This window comes from Salvelinus fontinalis, chromosome 15 (assembly GCF_029448725.1).
Source record: "Salvelinus fontinalis isolate EN_2023a chromosome 15, ASM2944872v1, whole genome shotgun sequence".
Classification (NCBI taxonomy): domain Eukaryota; kingdom Metazoa; phylum Chordata; class Actinopteri; order Salmoniformes; family Salmonidae; genus Salvelinus; species Salvelinus fontinalis.
Window position 1 is genome coordinate 38,194,615 of NC_074679.1, and position 22,467 is coordinate 38,217,081.

General features: G+C 41.1%; 1 protein-coding gene across 1 annotated transcript; it reads left to right on the forward strand.

Annotated features, from left to right (window-relative positions):
* The first annotated feature begins 19,180 nt into the window (after positions 1 to 19,180).
* Positions 19,181 to 21,129, forward strand: nkx2.9 (NK2 transcription factor related, locus 9 (Drosophila)). Its single transcript, XM_055864073.1, has 2 exons — positions 19,181 to 19,696; positions 20,051 to 21,129. Exons 1-2 carry the CDS (start codon positions 19,546 to 19,548, stop codon positions 20,605 to 20,607), a joined length of 708 nt encoding a protein of 235 aa, XP_055720048.1. The 5' UTR covers positions 19,181 to 19,545; the 3' UTR covers positions 20,608 to 21,129.
* Positions 21,130 to 22,467: the final 1,338 nt, after the last annotated feature.

Sequence of the window (22,467 nt, forward strand, 5' to 3'; positions counted from 1 at the left end):
AGATATATAGGCCTACAGGGAGTACCAGTACTAGATCAATGTGCAGGGGTATGAGGTATTTGAGGTAGATATATAGGCCTACAGGGAGTACCAGTACTAGATCAATGTGCAGGGGTATAAGGTATTTGAGGTAGATATATAGGCCTACAGGGAGTACCAGTACTAGATCAATGTGCAGGGGTATGAGGTATTTGAGGTAGATATATAGGCCTACAGGGAGTACCAGTACTAGATCAATGTGCAGGGGTATGAGGTATTTGAGGTAGATTTATAGGCCTACAGGGAGTACCAGTACCAGATCAATGTGCAGGGGTATGAGGTAATTGAGGTAGATATGTACGCCTACATGAAGGCAGGGTAAAGTGACTAGGCATCAGGATAGATAATAATAAGAGTAAAATAAAGAACAGAGTAGCAGCAGCATATGAGTGTAAAAGGTGTGTGTGTGTGTGTGTGTGTGTGTGTGTGTGTGTGTGTGTGTGTGTGTGTGTGTGTGCGTATGTACTGTATGTGAATATAACCAATATAGCCTGTGCCTAATAGTATATGCTAATCATTTATATTGATAATAAATATAATAACTCGACCAATTTCTTAACTTCGAATTGTCGTTTCTTATTTATTCCCTATTTTGTACTCTAATGAAACAGACTACGTCATTCCTGGTTATTGAATTACACTTTCAACACTAAATATGCATCTTAAGAGGTCGTTTTATAATATTATAGCATCCAGAATTATAGCAGGGTGGGTGGATATTAAGGACAGACAGAACGCGTAATAACTTGATGACCAGCAGGCCCAATCAACTTCCCATGACAGTGGCAACGTTTTGTCGAAATGTAAGCCTTTTGACCGTTTTCTATCAACTTTGTGTCTTGCCTATTCACGGCGTGACCATGTTTTGAACTAGACTACATTTGGTGATCTTGTACTGAATAGAAATGTATGTAGGGAATGGAATCTTCATTTGATACAGTATATGCCCACTTTGTTTAAGAATAACAATCCCTCAACTAAATGTGAACCAGAGGATGAGTGCACATGCGCTCACTTTAATTCCGCTGAGACTGATCGAAAGAATGTCTGAGAAGTTAATGGTGTGTACAAAGGATTTTCCTCCTAACAGCCACATTATTAATCTATCTGCGATTGCTTTCGGGGTACTGTATAAATAATCCAACCAATTAGGATTCTCTTCATTTTTCCTTTAGCCTATGATCGTTGTTAAATGGATAAGACCCGGATTCTAATTGTGTCGCTTAGCCCAATCAAACTATCGTAATTGAAATCGTGTGGCAGTCATTATTACAGTACATCTAAGGAACGGTCCGACTGCAATCAAGATCTTACTGTATAAGAGAGATGGAAGTTTGAGATGGCAAGGTTATTGGACAGACACGAGCAGAGTAATGCCCATTTCTGCTGTAAACTGACTCCGTTCGCCTTATAAAACTAGTGTAGCCAAAAAATATGTATTTTATCCATGCTGGTCGATAGAGAGCGCAAATGTTAATATGCAAAGCAATACCTTGATATCAACGAATGATTAGGCTATTATCGCTCATTTTCAGATGATGCAATATAGTAGCATATGCCCTTCACCGATAAACGTTTTAACGTTAAAGATTGTAGCGAGAAGACAATTACGGTCAAATATGTATGTTTATTATTGTGGTTATTATCATTATTGCGGTTATTATATTATTCTTATAAATTATTAAGATAATAGGCTAAGTATTACAGTGAGCCTATTATCCGTTGGTAGTCATTATTATTTGACATAACTATTTCCACTACTAAGAACAATAATATATTATTGCATGCTATCATTGATGCTATCACGAGTTATTCATTTGAATATTTGTGATGTTCAAAGCAAGGTAGGCCTAATGGTTATCCCTGTGTATGCTTCTTGTTTGTAGTTTAAGTCTCAGAACCAGAGGCTAACCATGTTCAATGTCACACTGCAATGTAGTGGGCTACACCAGACGATCTAGGCCTGCCTATACTAATGTATTTAAGCCAACGACTAACTATATATTGCACGAAAAATGTACTCAAACGTTTACTCGGACTGGACCGCTTTGGTCCTTATTTTGCCACTGATTTCGCGAATATACATCATGGTGTTCTCCAAAATTAAATGAGTTTTAGGTCGTTAGCAGTGTGAAGTATATTTCCTGGTTCTTAAGATTCTGACAAATCTACAAAAATGGCAAATGAGTTAGTGATGATTACAGACCTACTCCATTACAGTTCCCCACTTGCTATAATGGATGAACAGTGCATTTGGAAAGTACTCAGACCACTTCCCTTTTTCCACATTTTGTTACGTTACAGCCTTATTCTAAAATTGATTAAATAAAAAACGTTGCTCATCAATCTACACACGATACCCGACAATGACAAAGTGAAAACAGGTTTTTGGACATGTATTAAAAATAAAAAAACAGATACCTTATTTAGAGTACCAGTCAAAAGTTTGGACACACCTACTCATTCAAGTGTTTTTATTTATTTTTACTATTTTATACATTGTAGAATAATAGTGAAGACATAAAAATGATGAAGTAACACATATGGAATCAGGTAGTAACCTAAAAAGTTTTAAATAAATAAAAATATATTTTATATTTGAGATTCTACAAATAGCCACCCTTTGCCTTGATGACAGCTTTGCACACTCTTGGCATTCTCTCAACCAGCTTTGAGGTAGTCACCTGGAATGTATTTCAATTAACAGGTGTGCCTTCTTAAAAGTTAATTTGTGGAATTTCTTTCCTTCTTAACGTGTTTGAGCCAATCAATTGTGTTGTGACAAGGTAAGGGTGGTATGCAGAAGATAGCCCTATTTGGTAAAATACCAAGTCCATATTATGACAAGAACGGCTCAAATAAGCAAAGAGAAATGACAGCCCATCATTACTTTAAGAGATGAAGGTCAGTCAATACGGAAATGTCAAGAACTATGAAAGTTTCTTCAAGTGCAGTCTCAAAAACCATCAAACGCTATGATGAAACTGGCTCTCATGAGGACGGCCACAGGAATGGAAGACCTAGAGTTACCTCTGCTGCAGAGGATAAGTTCATTAGAGTTACCAGCCTCAGAAATTGCAGCCCAAATAAATGCTTCACAGAGTTCAAGTAACAGACATCTCAACATCAACTGTTCAGAGGAGACTGCGTGAATCAGGCCTTCATGGTCAAATTGCTGCAAAGAAACCACAACTAAAGGACACCAACAAGAAGAAGAGACTTGCTTGGACCAAGAAACACGAGCAATGGACATTAGACCGGTGGAAATCTGTTCTTTTCAAATTTGAGATTCTTGGTTTCAACCGCCGTGTCTTTGTAAGACACATGCTTTGCTGGTGACACCTTCTGTGATTCATTTAGAATTCAAGGCACACGTAACCAGCATGGCTACCACAGCATTCTGCAGCGATACACCATCCCATCTGGTTTATGCTTAGTGGGACTTTTATTTGTTTTTCAACAGGATATTAACCAACGCACCTCCAGGCTGTGTAAGGGCTATTTGACCATGAAGAGATGGAATGCTGCATCAGATGACCTGGCCTCCACAATAACCCGACAATCATGGTTTGGGACAAGTTGGAATGCAAAGTGAAGGAAAAGCGGCCAACAAGTGCTCAGCATATGTGGGAACTCCTTCAAGACTGTTGGAAAAGCATTCCAGGTGAAGCTGGTTGAGAGAAGGCCAAGAGTGTGCAAAGCTGTCATCACAGGCAAAGGGTGGGTACTTTGAAGAATCTAAAATCTAAAATAAAATTTGATTTGTTTGACATGTTTGCTTACTACATAATTGCATATGTGTTATTTCATAGTTTTGATGTCCTCACTATTATTCTACAATGTAGAAAATAGTAAAAATTCTGACAAAACCCTTGAATGAGTAAGTGCGTCCAAACCTTTGACTGGTACTGTACATAAGTATTCAGACCCTTTGCTATGAGACTTGAAATTGAGCTCAGGTGCATCCTGTTTCCATTGAACGTCCTTGAGATGTTTCTACAACTTGATTAAAGTCCACTTGTGGTAAATTCAATTGATTGTACATGACCTAGAAAGGCAAACGCCTGTCTATATAAGGTCCCACGCTTGACAGTGCATGTCAGAGCCAAAACCAAGCCATGAGGTCGAAGGAATTGTCCGTAGAGCTCAGAGACAGGATTGTGTCGAGACACAGATCTGGGGAAGGGTACCCAAAGAAATTCTGCAGCATTGAAGGTCCCCAAGAACACAGTGGCCTCCATCATTCTTAAATGGAAGACGTGTGCAACCAGCAAGACTGTTCCTACAGCTGGTCACCCTGCCAAACTGAGCAGTCGGGGGAGAAGGGCCTTGGTCAGGGAGGTGACCAAGAACCCGATGGTCACTCTGACAGAGCTCCAGAGTTCTTCTGTGGAGATGGGAGAACCTTCCAGAAGGACAACCATCTCTGCAGCACTCCACCAATCAGGCCTTTATGGTAGAGTGGCCAGACGGAAGCCACTCCTCAGTAAAAGGCACATGACAGATCGCTTGGAGATGCCAAAAGGCACCTAAATACTCTCAGAACATAGGAAACAAGATTCTCAAAATTGAACTCTTTGGTCTCAATGCCAAGCGTCAAGTCTGGGGGAAACCTGGCACCATCTCTACGGTGAAGCATGGTGGTGGCCACATCCAGCTGTGGGTATGTTTTTCAAAGGAAGGGAATGGGAGACTTGTCAGGATCGAGGGAAAGATTAACAGAGAAAAGTACTGAGATATCCTTGATGAAAACCTGGGGGCGAATGTTCACCTTCCAACAGGTTAATGACCCTAAGCACACAGCCAAGACAACTCAGGAGTGGCTTTGGGACAAGTCTCTGAATGTCCTTGAGGGGCCCAGCCAGAGCCCGGACTTGAACCCGATCAAACATCTCTGGAGAGACCTGAAAATAGCTGTGCAGTAACACTCCACCCAACCTGACAAAGTTTGAGAGGATCTGCAGAGAAGAATGGGAGAAACTTCCCAAATACAGTATGCCAAGCTTGTAGCGTTATACCCAGTACTTGAGGCTGTACTCGCTGCCAAATGTGCTTCAATAAAGTACTGAGTGAAGTGTCTGAATAATTATGTAAATGAAATATTTCCGTTTTTATATTTTCATTTTTTTTTTTTTGCTTTGTCATTATGGGGTATTGTATGTCTATTGATGAGGTAAACAAAAAAGGCTGTAAGGTAACAAAATGTGGAACATGTCAAGTGTTCTGAATACCTTCCGAATGCACTGTATGGACTCCGTTGTGTCCATGCTTTCAGCTATAGGATAGTGTTTCTGAGTTGTTAGGAACGTTTTGGAGATAATAACATTAGTTTCTAACTCATTTCAATTTCACAGATGTGTTAAGTGTAAGTTATATTCTATTATTAATTCCCTTTTTGTCTTTGGGGAGGGGGATCTCTTCTTAAATTAAGCAAATGTATAATCGCTGTTTGGGACTTTTTTTTTAAGCGCCCCATTGATGACTCTAACCTCTCTCATCCAAATGGAATTGACACCATTAAAGTAATTTACAGGTTAACACTTCTGAAAGGTTCGGAAGGGTTGAGTGGTCCTGGAACTTTAGTGCGGCCGTAATGAGGATGACCGCAGGTTAACGACGTATGTAGTCGTGTTTCAGAGGGCCATGGCTGGATTTCTCGTGAGAAGGACAAACGAAACAATATTTACGACACTTTTAAGCATCCATCACTTTGACATCTGGTCGTCTAGCACCTGGTCTTCATTAACATTAAATATTACATTCCGGACTAATTTGGAGCAGAGCTCGGCCAATCAAATATATTGGAAAATCTATTTCGCACAACAGTCAAATATGAAGTGGAAATATGGGTATTTTGTGTTTGGTAGCTCTTCAAAACGAGTTCATGTAAACAGTACTAATAGTTTTAAGTCAGCAGTGTTGAGGAACGTGTTCATTCGTGTTGTTTGTTCATTGGATCTTGCCAATGCCTAAAATGATATCTGTATCTTCGTCATCAGCATCCTCAGCATCGTCATTAGCCTATGTAAGATAATGTAGACTTAACCTAAACCCAAGCCCATAACCTCAACCCAAACCGACATAACCTAAACAACCTAACATTAAGCCTGAACATGTAGTAAAATAGTGTTACAAATATGCGTTATGAAAATGTAATATTGAATAAAACGTTAAAAGTCAACGTTTGTCCAATGTATTTAAAGGCCAAAATATTTGTGAAATGACTGTAAACATATCTTTCTTTACATGACGCCATAAAGTATAGGCATATATGATAATTAATACGCCTATTGTGTTGTCATTCCCTCCCAAAGTTGCTTGATGAACACCACAAGGAAAGGACGCGCCTGGAAGACGCACCTGACGTAAGCTATACATGGCGGTTGTGCACCGGCAAGATGAACCTAACCGGATAATTTTAAAAAGTTTCTGAGGGCCATCCCCAAGGCCCTGGAGGAAACTCCCCACTGCATAAACAAGCGCAGGGCCGTTGGAAACTGCACAATAGCACAATGTTGCAGCGGGTTGGTCTGTTGATTGAAGGATACAAAATACAGGCAGTCTGACTATCTCCTCACGTGGGAGCCAGTATTTTTTAAGGATAGCCCCATCATTTTGAGACTGAAACGGGTTCAGTTTGTTGCGAATATGCGCGTTTAAATAAACTAGCCAACTGCGCAGCGAGCGCCCCTGGTTAGGTTGGAGAGTTGCCTTGAACCCGACGTTGAATTGCAATGCATTTCTGGCAGAAATTCGCGTTTGAATCATGTAATGTGAGACAATGTTTCCACAGGAAAGAATAATTACATACAATTTTCAAAGCACTGGTAACGGGTTGAGATTTCTATCACCTGACCTATGCACACAAGATACAAAAAGACATACATGAGTCTCGTGTATACTTGCCTCGCTCGTGCACATGTTTACATGGTTCTGCACATGCTTCAGGTGATATAAATCTGAACGCATGACCAGTGCTTTGAAAAGTGGATGTACTTATGCTTTCCTGTGGATATTTTGTCTCACATTCCTACTGCCAAACGACCAGTATGGGATGGGCAACAGGTAAAGTATGTTAAAACAAAAAAAATCCCCCAACATTCTGGCTTGTAGAGGTCAGGAGAGAGAACTTTTCTGATTAAAACGCTCATTCCTGCCTGATGTAGAATAGAAGTTGCTACATATGCTGAGCACTTGTTGGCTGCTTTTCCTTCACTCTGCGGTCCAACTCATCCCAAACCATCTCAATTGGGTTGAGGTCGGGGGATTGTCGAGGACAGGTCATCTGATGCAGCACCCCATCACTCTCCTTCATGGTCAAATAGCCCTTACACAGCCTGGAGGTTTGTTGGGTCATTGTCCTGTTGAAAAACAAATGATAGCCCCACACCATCACACTTACACACACACTTCACGGTGGGAACCACATATGCGGATATCATCCGTTCACCTACTCTGTGTTTCACAAAGACACTGCGGTTGGAACCAAATATCTCAAATTTGGACTCATCAGATCAAAGGACAGATTTCCACTGGTCTAATGTGCATTGCTCTTGTTTCTTGGCCCAAGCAAGTCTCTTCTTCGTATTGGTTTCCTTTAGTTGTGGTTTCTTAGCAGCAATTCGACCATGAAGGCCTGTTTCACACAGTGTTCTCTGAACAGTTGACGTTGAGATCTGTCTGTTACTTGAACTCTGTGAAGAATTTATTTGGGCCGCAATTTCTGAGGATGGTAACTGTAATGAACTTATCCTCTGGAGCAGAGGTAACTCTAGGTCTTCCTTTCCTGTGTTGGTCTTCATGAGAGCCAGTTTCATCATAGCGCTTGATGTTTTTTTCACGACTGCACTTGAAGAAACTTTCAAAGTTTCTTGACATTTTTCTGGACTGACTGACCTTCATGTCTTAAAGTAATGATGGACTGTTGTTTCTCTTTGCTTATTTGAGCTGTTTCTTGCCATAATATGGAGTTAGGATCACCACTTTATTTTAATAATGTGAAATGTCAAAATAATAGTAGAGAGAATGATTTATTTCAGCTTTTATTTCTTTCATCACCTTCCCAGTGGGTCAGAAGTTTACATACTCTCAATTAGTATTTGGTAGCATTGCCTTTAAATTGTTTAACTTTGGTCAAATGTTTTGGGTAGAGTTCCACAAGCTTCCCACAATAAGTTGGGTGAATTTTGGCCCATTCCTGCTGACAGAGCTGGTGTAACTGAGTCAGGTTTGTAGGCCTCCTTGCTCGCACACACTTTTTCAGTTCTGCCCACAAATTTTCTATAGATTTGAGGTCAGGGCTTTGTGATGGCCACTCCAAAACCTTGACTCTGTTGTCCTTAAGCCATTTTGCCACAACTTTGGAAGTATGCTTGGGGTCATTGTCCATTTGGAAGACCCATTTGCGACCAAGCTTTAACTTCCTGACTGAGGTCTTGAGATGTTGCTTCCATATATCCACATCATTTTCTTGCCTGATGATGCCATCTATTTTGTGAAATGCACCAGTCCCTCCTGCAGCAAAACACTTCCACAACATGATGCTGCCACCCCCGTGCTTCACGGTTGGGATGGTGTTCTTCAGCTTGCAAGCCGCCCCCTTTATCCTCCAAACATAACGATGGTCATTATGGCCAAACAGGTCTCTTTCTGTTTCATCAGACCAGAGGACATTTCTCCAAAAAGTACGATCTTTGTCCCCATGTGCAGTTTCAAACTGTAGTCTGGCTTTTTTTTAATGGCGGTTTTGGAGCAGTGGCTTCTTCCTCGCTGAGCAGCTTTCAGGTTATGTTAATCTAGGACTCGTTTTACTGAGCGGTATGACAGCAGCGTGGTCCCATGGTGTTTATACTAGCGTACTATTGTTTGTACAGATGAACGTGGTACCTTCAGACGTTTGGAAATTTCTTCCAAGGATGAACCAGACTTGTGGAGGTCTCCAATTGTCTTTGAGGTCCTGGCTGATTTATTTTGATTTTCACATGATGTCAAGCAAAGAGGCACTGGGTTTGAAGGTAGGCCTTGAAATACATCCACAATTGACTCAAATTATGTCAATTAGCCTATCAAAAGCTTCTACTGCCATGACATCATTTTCTGGAATTTTCCAAGCTGTTTAAAGGCACAGTCAACTTAGTGTATGTAAACTTCTGACCCACTGGAATTGTGATACAGGGAATTATAAGTGAAATAATCTGTCTGTAAACAATTGTTGGAAAAATCACTTGTGTCATGCACAAAGTAGATGTCCTAACCGACGTGCCAAAACTATAGTTTGTTTACAAGACATTTGTGGAGTGGTTGGAAAACGAGTTTAATGACTCCAACCTAAGTCTATGTAAACTTCCGACTTCAACTGTATAAAAATAGGCAAAAAATATATATTTATTTATTTATAAAGAAAAGATATATATATTTTTAATGTATATATATTTTTTGCCTATTTTGCATGTTATTTTGGCATTAATACATGTCACATATCAGTTTGCAAACAATGTAAAAAATAATCATGGAGTTAAGTAAAGTCGCATACAAACATGGTCTCTTTTTTCTTTCTTGAGTTAGGCAGCTCCAAAATGCAGGTGTTTCAGCCAAGTTCAGTGCTTTTTGTGGTGTTGTGGCTGCCATTTGAAAATACGGCGTGTAGGGGTTGGTAATATTCTCTAGTTGCGCCGTGATTGGCTCAGTGTTCTATCACTCACGGGGACACTACATCACCGCAATAACTAAGGGGGGGGGGGGGATTTGCCAATCTTGGTGTTCTCTGGCAAATGCAAAACGTCCTGCACGGTGTTGGGCTGTAAGCACAACCCCCACCTGTGGACGTCGGGCCATCATACCACCCTCATGGAGTCTGTTTCTGACCGTTTGAGCAGACACATGCACATTTGTGGCCTGCTGGAGGTCATTTTGCAGGGCGCTGGCAGTGCACCTCCTTGCACAAAGGCGGAAGTAGCGGTCCTGCTGCTGGGTTGTTGCCCTCCTACGGCCTCCTCCACGTCTCCTGATGTACTGGCCTGTCTCCTGGTAGCGCCTGCATGCTCTGGACACTACGCTGACAGACACAGCAAACCTTTTTGCCACAGTTCGCATTGATGTGCCATCCTGGATGAACTGCACTACCTGAGCCACTTGTGTGTGTTGTAGACTCCGTCTCATGCTACCACTAGAGTGAGAGCACCGCCAGCATTCAAAAGTGACCAAAACATCAGCCAGGAAGCATAGGAACTGAGAAGTGGTCTGTGGTCACCACCTGCAGAATCACTCCTGTTTTGGGGGGTGTCTTGCTAATTGCCTATAATTTCCACCTTTTGTCTATTCCATTTGCACAACAGCATGTGAAATTTATTGTCAATCAGTGTTGCTTCCTAAGTGGACAGTTTGATTTCACAGAAGTGTGATTGACTTGGAGTTACATTGTGTTGTTTAAGTGTTCCCTTTATTTTTTTGAGCAGTGTATATATCAGCAAAAAATAAACATCCTCTCACTGTCAACTGAAAGCCCTTTGTTTCTAGCCATTTTGAGCCTGTAATCAAACCCACAAATGCTGATGCTCCAGATACTCAACTAGTCTGAAGAAGGACAGTTTTATTGCTTCTTTAATCGGTACAACAGTTTTCAACTGTGCTAACATATTTACAAAAGGGGTTTCTAATGATCAATTAGCCTTTTAAAGTGATATACTTGGATTAGCTAACACAATGTGCCATTGGAACACAGGAGTGATGGTTGCTGATAATGGGCCTCTGTAGGCCTGCGTAGATATTCCATAAAAAAATCTGCCGTTTCCAGCTACAATAGTAATTTAAAACATTAACAATATCTACACTGTATTTCTGATCAATATCAACCTTAAGCTCATGAAGGAGAATATAACAAACCCATTTCACTTGAGGAAACTCATGTGCCGTCTTGTGTTTTTGGACCATCACTTGACAAAGGAGATGTTAAGAGACATGGCATGCCCTTCCACATGGTGTCCCTGCTACAGACTATAAAATCTAGGGAATTCTACACAGGAATTCTATTCCACGATGAAGTGGCGCCACCTTGTGGATATGCAATAGTTTTTACCTGAAGCACTGAACCACCAGGCCACTGACAGTTCTCATGATCCACCTATTTGGGTTACTGTACCACCAACAAAAAATTTCTCGGCCTGAAATACCCTCTCATGTGCAGCTGATCATTAGTCCTATGTTCCTATGAGTCTTCCTAAGTACCCCCTGTGGATAGGCCAGGTACCCCCAGTTTGAGAACCACTGGCCAGTGTACAAAACATTTGGAACACCTGCTTTTTCCGTGACATGGACTGCCAGGTGAAAGCTATGATCCCTTATTGATGTCACCTGTTAAATCCACTTCAATCAGGTTAGATGAAGGGGAGGAGACTGGTTAAAGAAGGATTTTTAAGCCATGAGACATTTTTAAGTAATTGAGACATGGATTGTGTATGTGTGCCATTCAGGGGGTGAATGGGCAAGACAAAATATTTAAGTTCCTTTGAACGGGGTATAGTAGTAGGTGCCAGGTGCACCGGTTTGAGTGTTTCAAGAACTGCAATGCTGCTGGGTTTTTCCAGTGTGTATCAAGAATGGTTCACCGCCCAAAGGACATCCAGCCAACTTGACACAACTGTGGGAAGCATTAGGGTCAATATGGGCCAGTATCTCTGTGGAACACTTGTTCTAAGGGCAAAAGGGGTGTAAGGTGTTCCTAATGTTTTGTACACTCAGTGTATATCCAACTACAGTATAACTAAAGTCGTAACATGTTTTTTTGTCTACTTTTCAAGTAAATATACTTTTAATGACGTTTTGGGAAACATAGTCATTTAAAAATAGACTAAATTATGTTTGCATTGGTGTTCGGCTATAGGCTGATGACCTTATGCACACTAAGAAAAAGAGGGTTCCTTAAAACCTCTTTAGGCTAGGGGGCACTATTTTCACGTCCGGATGAAAAGCGTGCCCAGAGTAAACTGCCTGCTACTCAGGCCTAGAAGCTAGGATATGCATATACTAGATTTGGATAGAAAACACTCTAACGTTTCTAAAACTGTTAAAATAATGTCTGTGAGTATAACAGAACTTATTTGGCAGGCGAAACCCCGAGGACAAACCATCCAGGATTTTTTTTATTTTTAGGTGAATGTGTTTTCAATTGGGTTTCTATGGGAATCTAGATTTCTGAGGCATCTGGTTGCAGTTCCTATGGCTTCCACTAATTGTCAACAGTCTTTAGAAATTGATTGATGTTTTTCTTTTGAGTAATGAAAAAGTAACCCTTTCCTTTCTGGGAGTCGAGCCAAGTGGACTCTTTTGTTTGGGTTGCGCGACCTGGCGCTCGCTCCACTTTCATTTTATCCGCTATTGAACACAGTTTATCCCGTCTTAAATTTGATCGATTATTTACCTTTTAAAATACCTAAAGTTGGATTAGGAAAGTTGTTTGAAATGTTTGGACCAAGTTTACAGGTAACCTTTTAGATAATTTGTAGTCATGTTGGGCGAGTTTGAACCGGTGTTTTTCTGAATCAAACGCGCCAAATAGATAGACATTTTGGGGATATAACGACGGAGTTTATCGAACAAAAGGACCATTTGTGATGTTTAGGGGACATTTTGGAGTGCCAACAGAAGAAGATCTTCAAAGGTAAGGCATGAATTATATCGTTATTTCTGAGTTTTGTGTCGCGCCTGGCAGGTTGAAATATGATTGTCATGTGTTTGTATGGTGGGTGCTGTCCTCAGATAATCGCATGGTTTGCTTTGGCCGTAAAGCCTTTTTGAAATCTGACACAGTGGCTGGATTAACAAGAAGATAGACTGTATTTTGGTGTATTGCACTTGTGATTTTATGAAAGTTAAATATTTTGAATAATTTATTTTGAATTTCGCGCTCTGCGATTTCACCGGATGTTGTCGAAACGTTCCACTAACGGAACGTCTAGCCGTAACAGGTTTTAAGGAACCATACTGACCCAAAGAACCCTTTGAGCCCTTACAATGGTTCTTTGCAGTTCAGAAAAGGGTTATTTCCTCTTTTTATTGATGATTCAAATGACGGCCGGCGGCTCATTTGAATATTTTGGGCTTGGTTTGCTCACAGGTCTTTTTGTGCAACCGTGAGTGAGCATGTCGTTCCAGTTTATCTAATGTGTTGTGTTATGCCATTTCGTATCAAAAGTTATTAGGGCCATTGATGGTGTCTTGTAAAAGACTCGTGCATGGCCTTGTGTCAATTGAGAACTGTTGTCCAAATCAGTCGTTCTCAAATCTCTCTCCTTAGGGGCCTCAACTGTTCGAGCTAGCACACCTGATTGATTTTGTAAATTAACAAAACAATAAAACCTATGTGCCATATTGTGATGTTCATATCATGTTTTCATAACTGCACACCATTATTGATATTGAATCAGATGTTTCACTCTCTGGATTTCAGATAAGGCTTAATTGTTCATTTAGACCAATAGAAAATTAGACCTATATATAATAAGGCCGCACTCTGCGTTCTTGGTCCGGTTGAGTGAAACTATGTCCTCAAGAGGGCAGCGTGGTACCACAGTGGCACAGTGGCTTCACAGTGCAGTCCCTAGGCTGTGTTTGGAGTTCAGTGCTTATGCAGTGTTGGTACAAGCAGAGCTCAATAGGCGTCATGTTAGATACTATAGAAGAAAATACTGGTGTCAGTTTTCTTGCCATTTCATTTGAAATGGTAAGAATCAGATGGCTTGCCCGAGGTCACAAAGGGGAAACCTGCCCATGTTTTACAGAGAAAAGCATTTGGTAGGCATTTGTAAATGTGTTGTTTTAAGTAGCCTATGAGGCTCATATAGAGAAATACAAGAAAAAGGGAATATCACAATTTATTCAAACATACACTACATGGCCAAAAGTATGTGGACATCTGCTCGTCGAACATCTCATTCCAAAATCATTGGCATTAATTTGGAGTTGGTCCCCCCCTTTTCTGCGAGAACAGCCTCTACTCTTCTGGTAAGGCTTTCCACTAGATGTTGGAACATTGCTGCAGGGGCTTTATTCTATTCAGCCAACAAGAGCATTAGTGAGGTCGGGCACAGATGTTGGGCGATAGGGCCTGGCTCGCAGTCGGTGTTCCAATTCATCCAAAAGGTGTTCGATGAGGTTGAGGTCAGGGCTCTGTGCAGGCCAGTGAAGTTCTTCAACACTGATCTCGACAAACAATTTCCGTATGGACCTCTCATTGTGCATGGGGGCATTGTCATGCTGAAACAAGAAAGGGCCTTACCCCAAACTGTTGCCACAAAGTTGGAAGCACAGAATCGCCTAGAATTTAATAGTATGCTGTAGCGTTAAGATCTCCCTTCACTGGAACTAAGGGGCCTAGCCCAAACCATGAAAAACAGCCCCAGACCATTATTCCTCCTCCACCAAACTTTACAGTTGGCACTATGCATTCGGGCAGGTAGCGTTCTCCTGACATCCGCCAAACGCAGATTTGTTTGTCGGACTGTCAGATGGTGAAGCGTAATTCCTCACTCCAGAGAACGAGTTTCTGCTTCTCCAGAGTACAATGGCCGCTGGTGTGCGGCTGCTCGGCCATGGAAAGCCATTTTATGAAGTTCCCGACGAACAGTTATTGTGCTGACGTTGCTTCCAGGGGCAGTTTTGAACTCGGTAGTGAGTGTTGCCACCGAGAACAGACGATATTTACGCGCTTCAGCACTCGGCGGTCCCGTTCTGTGAGCTTGTGTGGCCTACCACTTCGCGGCTGAGCTGTTGTTACTCCTAGACGTTTTCACTTCGAAATAACAGCACTTACAGTTGACCGGGGCAGCTCTAGCAGAGCAGAAATTTTACAAACTGACTTGTTGGAAAGCTGGCATCCTATGATGGGGCCACGTTGAAAGTCACCGAACTCTTCAGTATGGGCAATTCTACTGCCAGTGTTTGTCTATGGAGATTGCATGGCTGTGTGCTCGATTTTATACCTGTCAGCAACGGGTGTGGCTGAAATGTCCAAATCCACTCATTTGAAGGGGTGTCCACATACTTTTAGCCATGTAGTGTATGTGCGATAGATTGTGTTTGCCAGTTAATAAAACACATACACACACAGTACATGCATTTTAAAAACGTGACAGTGATATAAAAAAGTCAGTTATTTCCATTGTGGTCCCTATATAAGTAAATAATAGCCTAATAATAATGTTTTCTAGTTGATAATAATAGCGACCTCAATCCAACTTTCATCTTTACACAAAAGACCAGAGTGCAGCGCCATCACTTTTCTTTTTCAGCACCCTGATGCCCTCATGGCAAATGCTCTATTGCCATGGTGCTCTATCCCATTCCATGTATCGAATTAGCCTACTTTATCCTTTTGGTACTTTCTTAATTATGGCCGTGTGTTTTATCATAGTTTTAGAACTATGGCAAAGAGGGCAATCGAAATACGTAAATGTACAGCGTATGAGCGAATGCCAGAGGCAGCCCACTGGGCAGAAACTGGTTGAATCAATGTCGTTTCCGCAGAAAACAATTCTAATAATGTAATGGCGTTGAATCAACGTGGGGAATTGATTGGATTTGCAAAAAGTAATCAACGCAAGGGAATTTAGTATCCCCCCCAACTTGTAAACTAAATCCAATAACATGGTGAATTCGTTTGTTGATTTCACGTTGAATTCACGTTAGTTGACAACTCAACCAAATGAAAATAAAAACTAGTCGTTGAACTGACGTCTGTGCCTAGTGGAAGGTGCATTGCCGGGTTTTGGATTTTAATAGCATATCTCGTTGAAGGTCAATACACACTTTTAACACATGTTGTTTTTGTGGTATTTGTTAGATCCTTAGAATTTAATAGCTTTTGATTACACTCTTAAAGTATTGATGAAAAGGGCCAGAGGACAGGTGCAGAGATCAAATATCAGATAGCCTCATCTTTTTAACATAAATTGTTTACCTTTTATTATTACACACATATTACATCATGTTTCTTATAAGATTGGCTAAATTAGACATATTAGTTTTAATTTTATTACAAAATTTGCCTAAAGGACTATACACTTCAAACGGGAAAATCTAAATTTTGTTGAAGATTTAGAACCAGCCGAGAGTCTTACAAGAAAAGTAAATATTTGTCCGTAAAGAACTCTCGGTCCCAGAGTGGCCTCTCCTCTCCGGCTGAATCTGAAGTCTGTGGGTCTAATAGATTAAGGGGCTGGCGAGTTCATTGTGGACAGAATCATCCCCGCTATCTGAACCTGACTTCTCTTTTGCCTTACGAAGTTCTGCACTTAAATGAAGAGTCCTCTGCAAATTGACCCACTTGAGCCACCGTATAGGCCTACTTGCACGCAGTAATCCTGGCTGTAGTGTTTGTCAACATTACTTGAGAGGCTCTTCACTAAAGACCTTGTTGCACAGCCTAGATGTGCGTTTTCATGTTTGTTATAGGAGGACTTTATAGGAGGACTATCAGGCATGGTTCTAAAAAACAATTCTCCTTCTCTTGCTACTCCAATGTCCCAAGGTGTGTTGCAGGCCTGCACGAGTCTCCAATGAGCGTTGTCCACCGTGTTTTTATCACTAGACTTGTTTTTCGAGTTTGATTTCAGTGCGTCGACACGCAATCTCCGTCTGAGTAAAGATTAAAGCAAAATGAAAGGCCACTACATTTTATACGCCATATTGTTCGAATCGTCGAGGTCAACTACTGTTTGGGTAGTGGAAATGAAAAGGCGTTTTCATTCGTTTGGAAACGCATAAGTAATATTTCTGCTCACTGCAGGTTTGGCGGGTGTTGGACGTAGAGCAGCAGTAGATTGTAGCAGGCCTACTGCCCGCATCCCATTCAGTCCCATTCAAAACCATGACAACAAGGAACAAGCTCGGATTTATCCTGGAAAGTTAAAGGACATTGTGGCGGGGCGTCAATCACCGTATTATTGAAGGACTGAACAAATGCAAAATCTTGACTGGAACAAATGCTTCCAACGGGTCTGGGACGCGGGGCTACATTTCCCTCCTTTGTTCTCAGCCTCTGGTTGGCATGTATTTGTATTCCCCCTCGGCCGACCACCCAGGACGACTTTGGATGGAAGGCTGAGGCATGTCCACTCTCCTCGCTATAGGGCAGGCCCTGTCTCCAAGGCAAAGCGCGCAAAGCAGAGAGGAGTGGAGGCCGTCTAAAGCATGGCATGGGAACTAGATGGAACTCCACGGACCTGCCTGTGCCTCGTGTACGTATCTGAAGTCTGAGACGAGAGACAATATTAGAACTCTTCAGTCTGAAGTACAGTTGAACACACCCCCCAAAACGAACGAAAAAAAAATTGCTTTTCATATGCCACATCTTCCCCCCTCCATAATATGAATGCGTCTGCTGGGGATATGTGATCCCCCTTATCAGCTGCTTCATAATCTCCTATTACTAGGCTGTATGCCTTTTATAAAATGTGTGTTTTGACTGAGGGTGAAGGACACCTGTTCCAACGTAGTCATATAGCGTTTGACCTACAATGTAAAGTGGTTGCCATGAATTTGACAGTAACTTACAGGCAGCTCAGTGGCAAGTAAAAGTCTATATTTTATATTGTAGTACAACTACTGTAATATAAATAATATATCAAAGCAAGTGCTGTGTAATGACAAACAGTGCAATACCGTAAAATTTACTGTATTATACTGTAAAAAAAGTAAATGATACCTTCATCGGAAGGGGAGGGGTTTTAATTTCACTGAATTTTACAAGCAAGCAGGTTTGCTGCTAAGTTAAGTGTTTACACATTACAGCATATTAATGAATATTTGGTGTTTTATATCACTTACACTTCTAGAGGCCTTAACAAAGGCTCCCAAAGGCCAAAACAGACCAAAAGGACCTGACAAAATGCTCAACCATTTAAGGTTTAAAACTTTTTAACACTCCAAACTATCACGTATTCTATTGAAATTGATGGAGCACTACCACATACCAGTTAAATTTATACAGGACTCTCACTCATCGGGGCAACAAATATAGCCCATTACAAGGCACGCCTCAAAATATGTTAACGAGACAGAAACAACAATACCATCACCATTCGAAAAACAGACATTCTTTCCTCGACCACAACATTTTCCCACAATGCACCATAATTTACTGTATATTGTAGTAAAACGTTTCAGCGCATTTTAATCAATCAATCAATCAACTGTATTTATAAAGCCCTTTTTTCATCAGCAGATGTCACAAAGTGCTATACGGAAACCCAGCCTAAATCCGCAAACAGCAAGCAATACAGATGTAGAAGCACGGTGACTAGGAAAAACTTCCTAGAACGGTATAAACCTAGGAAGAAACCTAGAGAGGAACCAAGACTCTGAGGGGTGGCCAGTCCTCTCTCTTCTGGTCGTGCTGGGTGGAGATTATAAGAGTACATGGCCATTAAGGTCAGATTGTTCTTTAAGATGTTAAAAATACCCCAAATGAATTTATCAATGGCAGTTTTCCGTTACAGTGTCCAAGTAGGACGTGCCATATTTTGGAATCAGAAAATAGCTTGATTCACGTGTCGTCTCTAAAATAATACTAATACTAAAATAATAACATATCTGTCTCAATTTATTTCACACTGGATAGCCTCTAAGAATTGACCTGTCTGCCACAAGAGAAATGGCCTTAACACTATTCTTTCTACTCATTAGAAATTGGTCGTTGACTTCTCTCCATTTTGGTTCACATGATCATGGTCATTTTGCAGGAGTGTCACTCTTTGTGAAGCCTATACGTGAAAAATATACATTTTCTTGGGAAATTAAAATGAGATTTATAGCCTAAATGGAAATTATAAATGATAGAAAAATTACTTTTTTTTTATTTATTTTTTACAAAAATAGGTGTTATTGGTGTGTTACTTTTGTGTTATTTGATATTGTTATGTGTTTTTATTTCAGGGACATGACATACAACATTATTCTTCTATGTAATTTCAAAATACCTGTAATGGATAGGGTGCACAGCCCTAAATATATTAGTTAAACCAACTCCGGGGCATCTCACACTAATTGCTCACTTTGTATGCAAATATTGGACATGTCATTTCGGGGGGGGGGGGGGGGGGGGGGGGTTCTGTTGTCACTTGCCACCCAAGACGTGATTCAGCTGCAACAATCACCATTATCTGGTCACCACTTTTCACGATACGGGACGAATCTGTAATGATGACGAGTGTTTCCTTCGGCCATTGTTGAGGCAACGGGGATATTCTTCTGCGGGTTCACACCTACCATCATTGGATAAAGGCACTCGAATCATTCAGGTACTTGGCGTCCTCGAGGAGCATATATAAGCGGCGTGAAGTACTGTTTATACAAACACTGCCTCATGTCCACACACACAGGGTGTTCTAGGTCGACTCTGACAGCGCGCTTCGCCGTTCCTCGAGTGGATAGATATTTTTACTCATATCATTTGTATCCTCTCCTTTGGATAGTTATTACGCACAAGGATTCTGGGGTTTTTTTCCGGACAGAATGGCTGTTGCTGCAAAGTTCAGTTTTTCCGTGAGGAGCATCCTGGATTTGCCTGAGCATGACGCCAAGACAGCGCAGCCTTCCCCCGGTAACTCCTGCTACAGCTCCCCTTACTCCTCCTGGATGGACAGCGACCGGAGCCCTTGTCTCTGTAAGTCCCCCTGATTGAAACCTGAGCATAGAAACAGATAGGCCAAACCACTTCAAATCCATATAAACACATAGGCCTAACTGGATTATATGGGTCCTGTTTAAATTGACACAATTTAATATCATCCACAGCGATTTCCAACATGTCTCTTTTTATGAGATCCAGTAAAGTATCCGTCCAATTAACTAAGCATTATGTCATAATTGAATATGCACTTTATAAGGAGATGTGTAGTCTAATTCAAATTGGCGGGAAATAAATCTCTGTAGCTATGTATTTCTGTTGAAATTGTATCTCGTGAATTGTTTATATGGTTAATTGATCAGTGTAATAACACCATTTTTAATTCCTCAGCTTCAGACGAGGGTAGCCTGGAGATCTCCCCAAACAAGTCCGACGAGTCTTCTCTGGACTCTGAGGCCGAGAAGAAGAAGAAGCGCCGCGTGCTCTTCTCAAAGGCCCAGACCTTCGAGCTTGAGAGACGCTTCCGTCAGCAGCGCTATCTGTCAGCACCAGAGCGGGAGCAGCTCGCCCATCTCCTCAGCCTGACGCCGACGCAGATCAAGATCTGGTTCCAGAACCACAGGTACAAAATGAAGAGGTCGCGAGTAGAGGGAGCGCCACAAGACATAAACCAATCGCCAATGTTGCGAAGAGTAGTGGTACCCATCCTAGTTCGGGATGGCAAGCCTTATCAGACCTGTTTCATTAACACGGAGAAAGGAGGCTGTCTTAGACCGACCACGTCCCCGGGTACACCCTTCAGTTTGGGGTACCAGTCTTTCCAGCTTCCGTCACCGTTCGGTCTACCTTCCCCATACCAGCATTTTGCCAGCCCGGCAGCATCTAGACACACCTTTGCTTGGAGAGACTTTCTGAATGACTCAGCTCAATTCAGTTCTTTTAAGTGACTGAAAACATCAACAAGAGGACAATGCATAGAGGAACACTTAAAACATAATGTGTTTTCTGAATTCCCTTATTTTTCGAGGTACTTAAGTGTTAAACTGTTAAACTCTCACTAATAATGTTGTATGAGAAGTAGGCTATTTTGCACATATTTTATTTTTTGGTATTTTATGAAATTTAGCCTATTGAGGGATATTTTCGAATGATAAAAGTCGTCATTAGTTTATTGTAATCTGGTGGTAGGCCTATTGACATTATACTCCTAGATTAAGTTTTGTTTATCCAATTGGATCATTATTGTGTTTACTTTGCGTAGGCTTATTTTATCAGTCATTTAAAATTTCTGTCATTTTTATGAATTTTGAATCTACACCAAGATATTTGTCAAAAGTACGAGGGAGGTAGGATATAATTGCTTTGAAAATTGTGTTTTTCACTTTTGTCTGGAAATGTTATAGAACATAATCGTTTTATTGATTGGTAGGCCTAAATGTTTTGTGTTTTTATAGAATTACGAATAAATCTTGTACATGTTTGCACATATTGTCAATTCTTCAGATGTCCTCATGCATCTAGGCCTACATGTATTCCAACAAAGCTAGGCTATTGAGTATTGAGGGATACGCCATTCTATCCAACAACTTCTGACACTATTTAGAACTATAGCTAAGAGTCTATGACATTGCATCCTACCAGTGCTTGTTATTTATATTTATATTAGAAAGAAGAGAAGGGCTTAGCTTAGAGGAACCTATGGAAATCAGAAACTAACAGCAAGAAATGTTAGCTTTTATCATGTAAACAGTTCAGAACCCTAAAGCTGAGCAAACACCATCACACTCTATAGAATGGATTTCACTGAGCATAACAAAAACCTGGTAAACATTCGACCATACAGCTCATCTCGTTCTATAGGGCACTCTCTTGGTGTGCTTCAAACGTGTAGGCAACGTAAAGCATTCACTTAACCCATACATAACTCGGCAAACTTCTTTGTAAATTATTTTTTACAAACCGTTATTTCTGTTTTATCTGCAAGTAACGAGAAAATAATGGACGATGCAACCGAAGTAGTCTTAGTCCTGGGCTTCATGGCGATGGACCTATTTAAATTAGAAAATAATATTGTCATTAATAGTACAAACTATTTATAGTGTCTGCCATTTCAGTGTGTTGCGCTCTCCTTTCATCATTGGTTATTGGGAGATTAGCTTGTAGACAAATAAATATATTAGTATCGTCCCTTTAAATGGTCGATTCATTTGGATTTATGCGAGTTGGATCCACACTTTTATTTCTCTATAAAAATATTATTTTAGGAGGGGAAAGGCTTTTACGATTGGACCCATACACGGAAATATCACATTTCAGTTTATTCTATAATCCATATTGTAAGCAGTCAAAGGTCCCTGCCTCTGTGTGGGGTAAAACACTTCACTTCATTCTCCTTCCTCCCTGTCTTATTCCATTGATGGAAGTGAAATATGTCGTAGGGGCTGACTGGAATAGAAGATGCGTTATTCTGTGGCAACATTGGTTCTTTTTCACGCTTTCACGACCCCTATGATGTTGTTTGCTCGTCCTCCGACCCAGTAGCGCATCGTCCCTGTCACCTGGTCTATTGTCCCCGGGGCTCGGGCCACCTTGTATCACATATGGAGGGGACTGACCGAACCCCTCCGCGCGCAGCATCTCCCCTTAAAACACTCTTTTTGTGTGGTTGTCTCCCTCTGAATGGACCATTGTCTGTCCACCAAAAGAGACCTAGACAAAATCCTTAGTGTTTCAATTCTCGTGATGTTTAATCAGTGCCTGCTACAAATTTATGAGGTTTAACCCCACAATGGCGTTTTAGAACATGG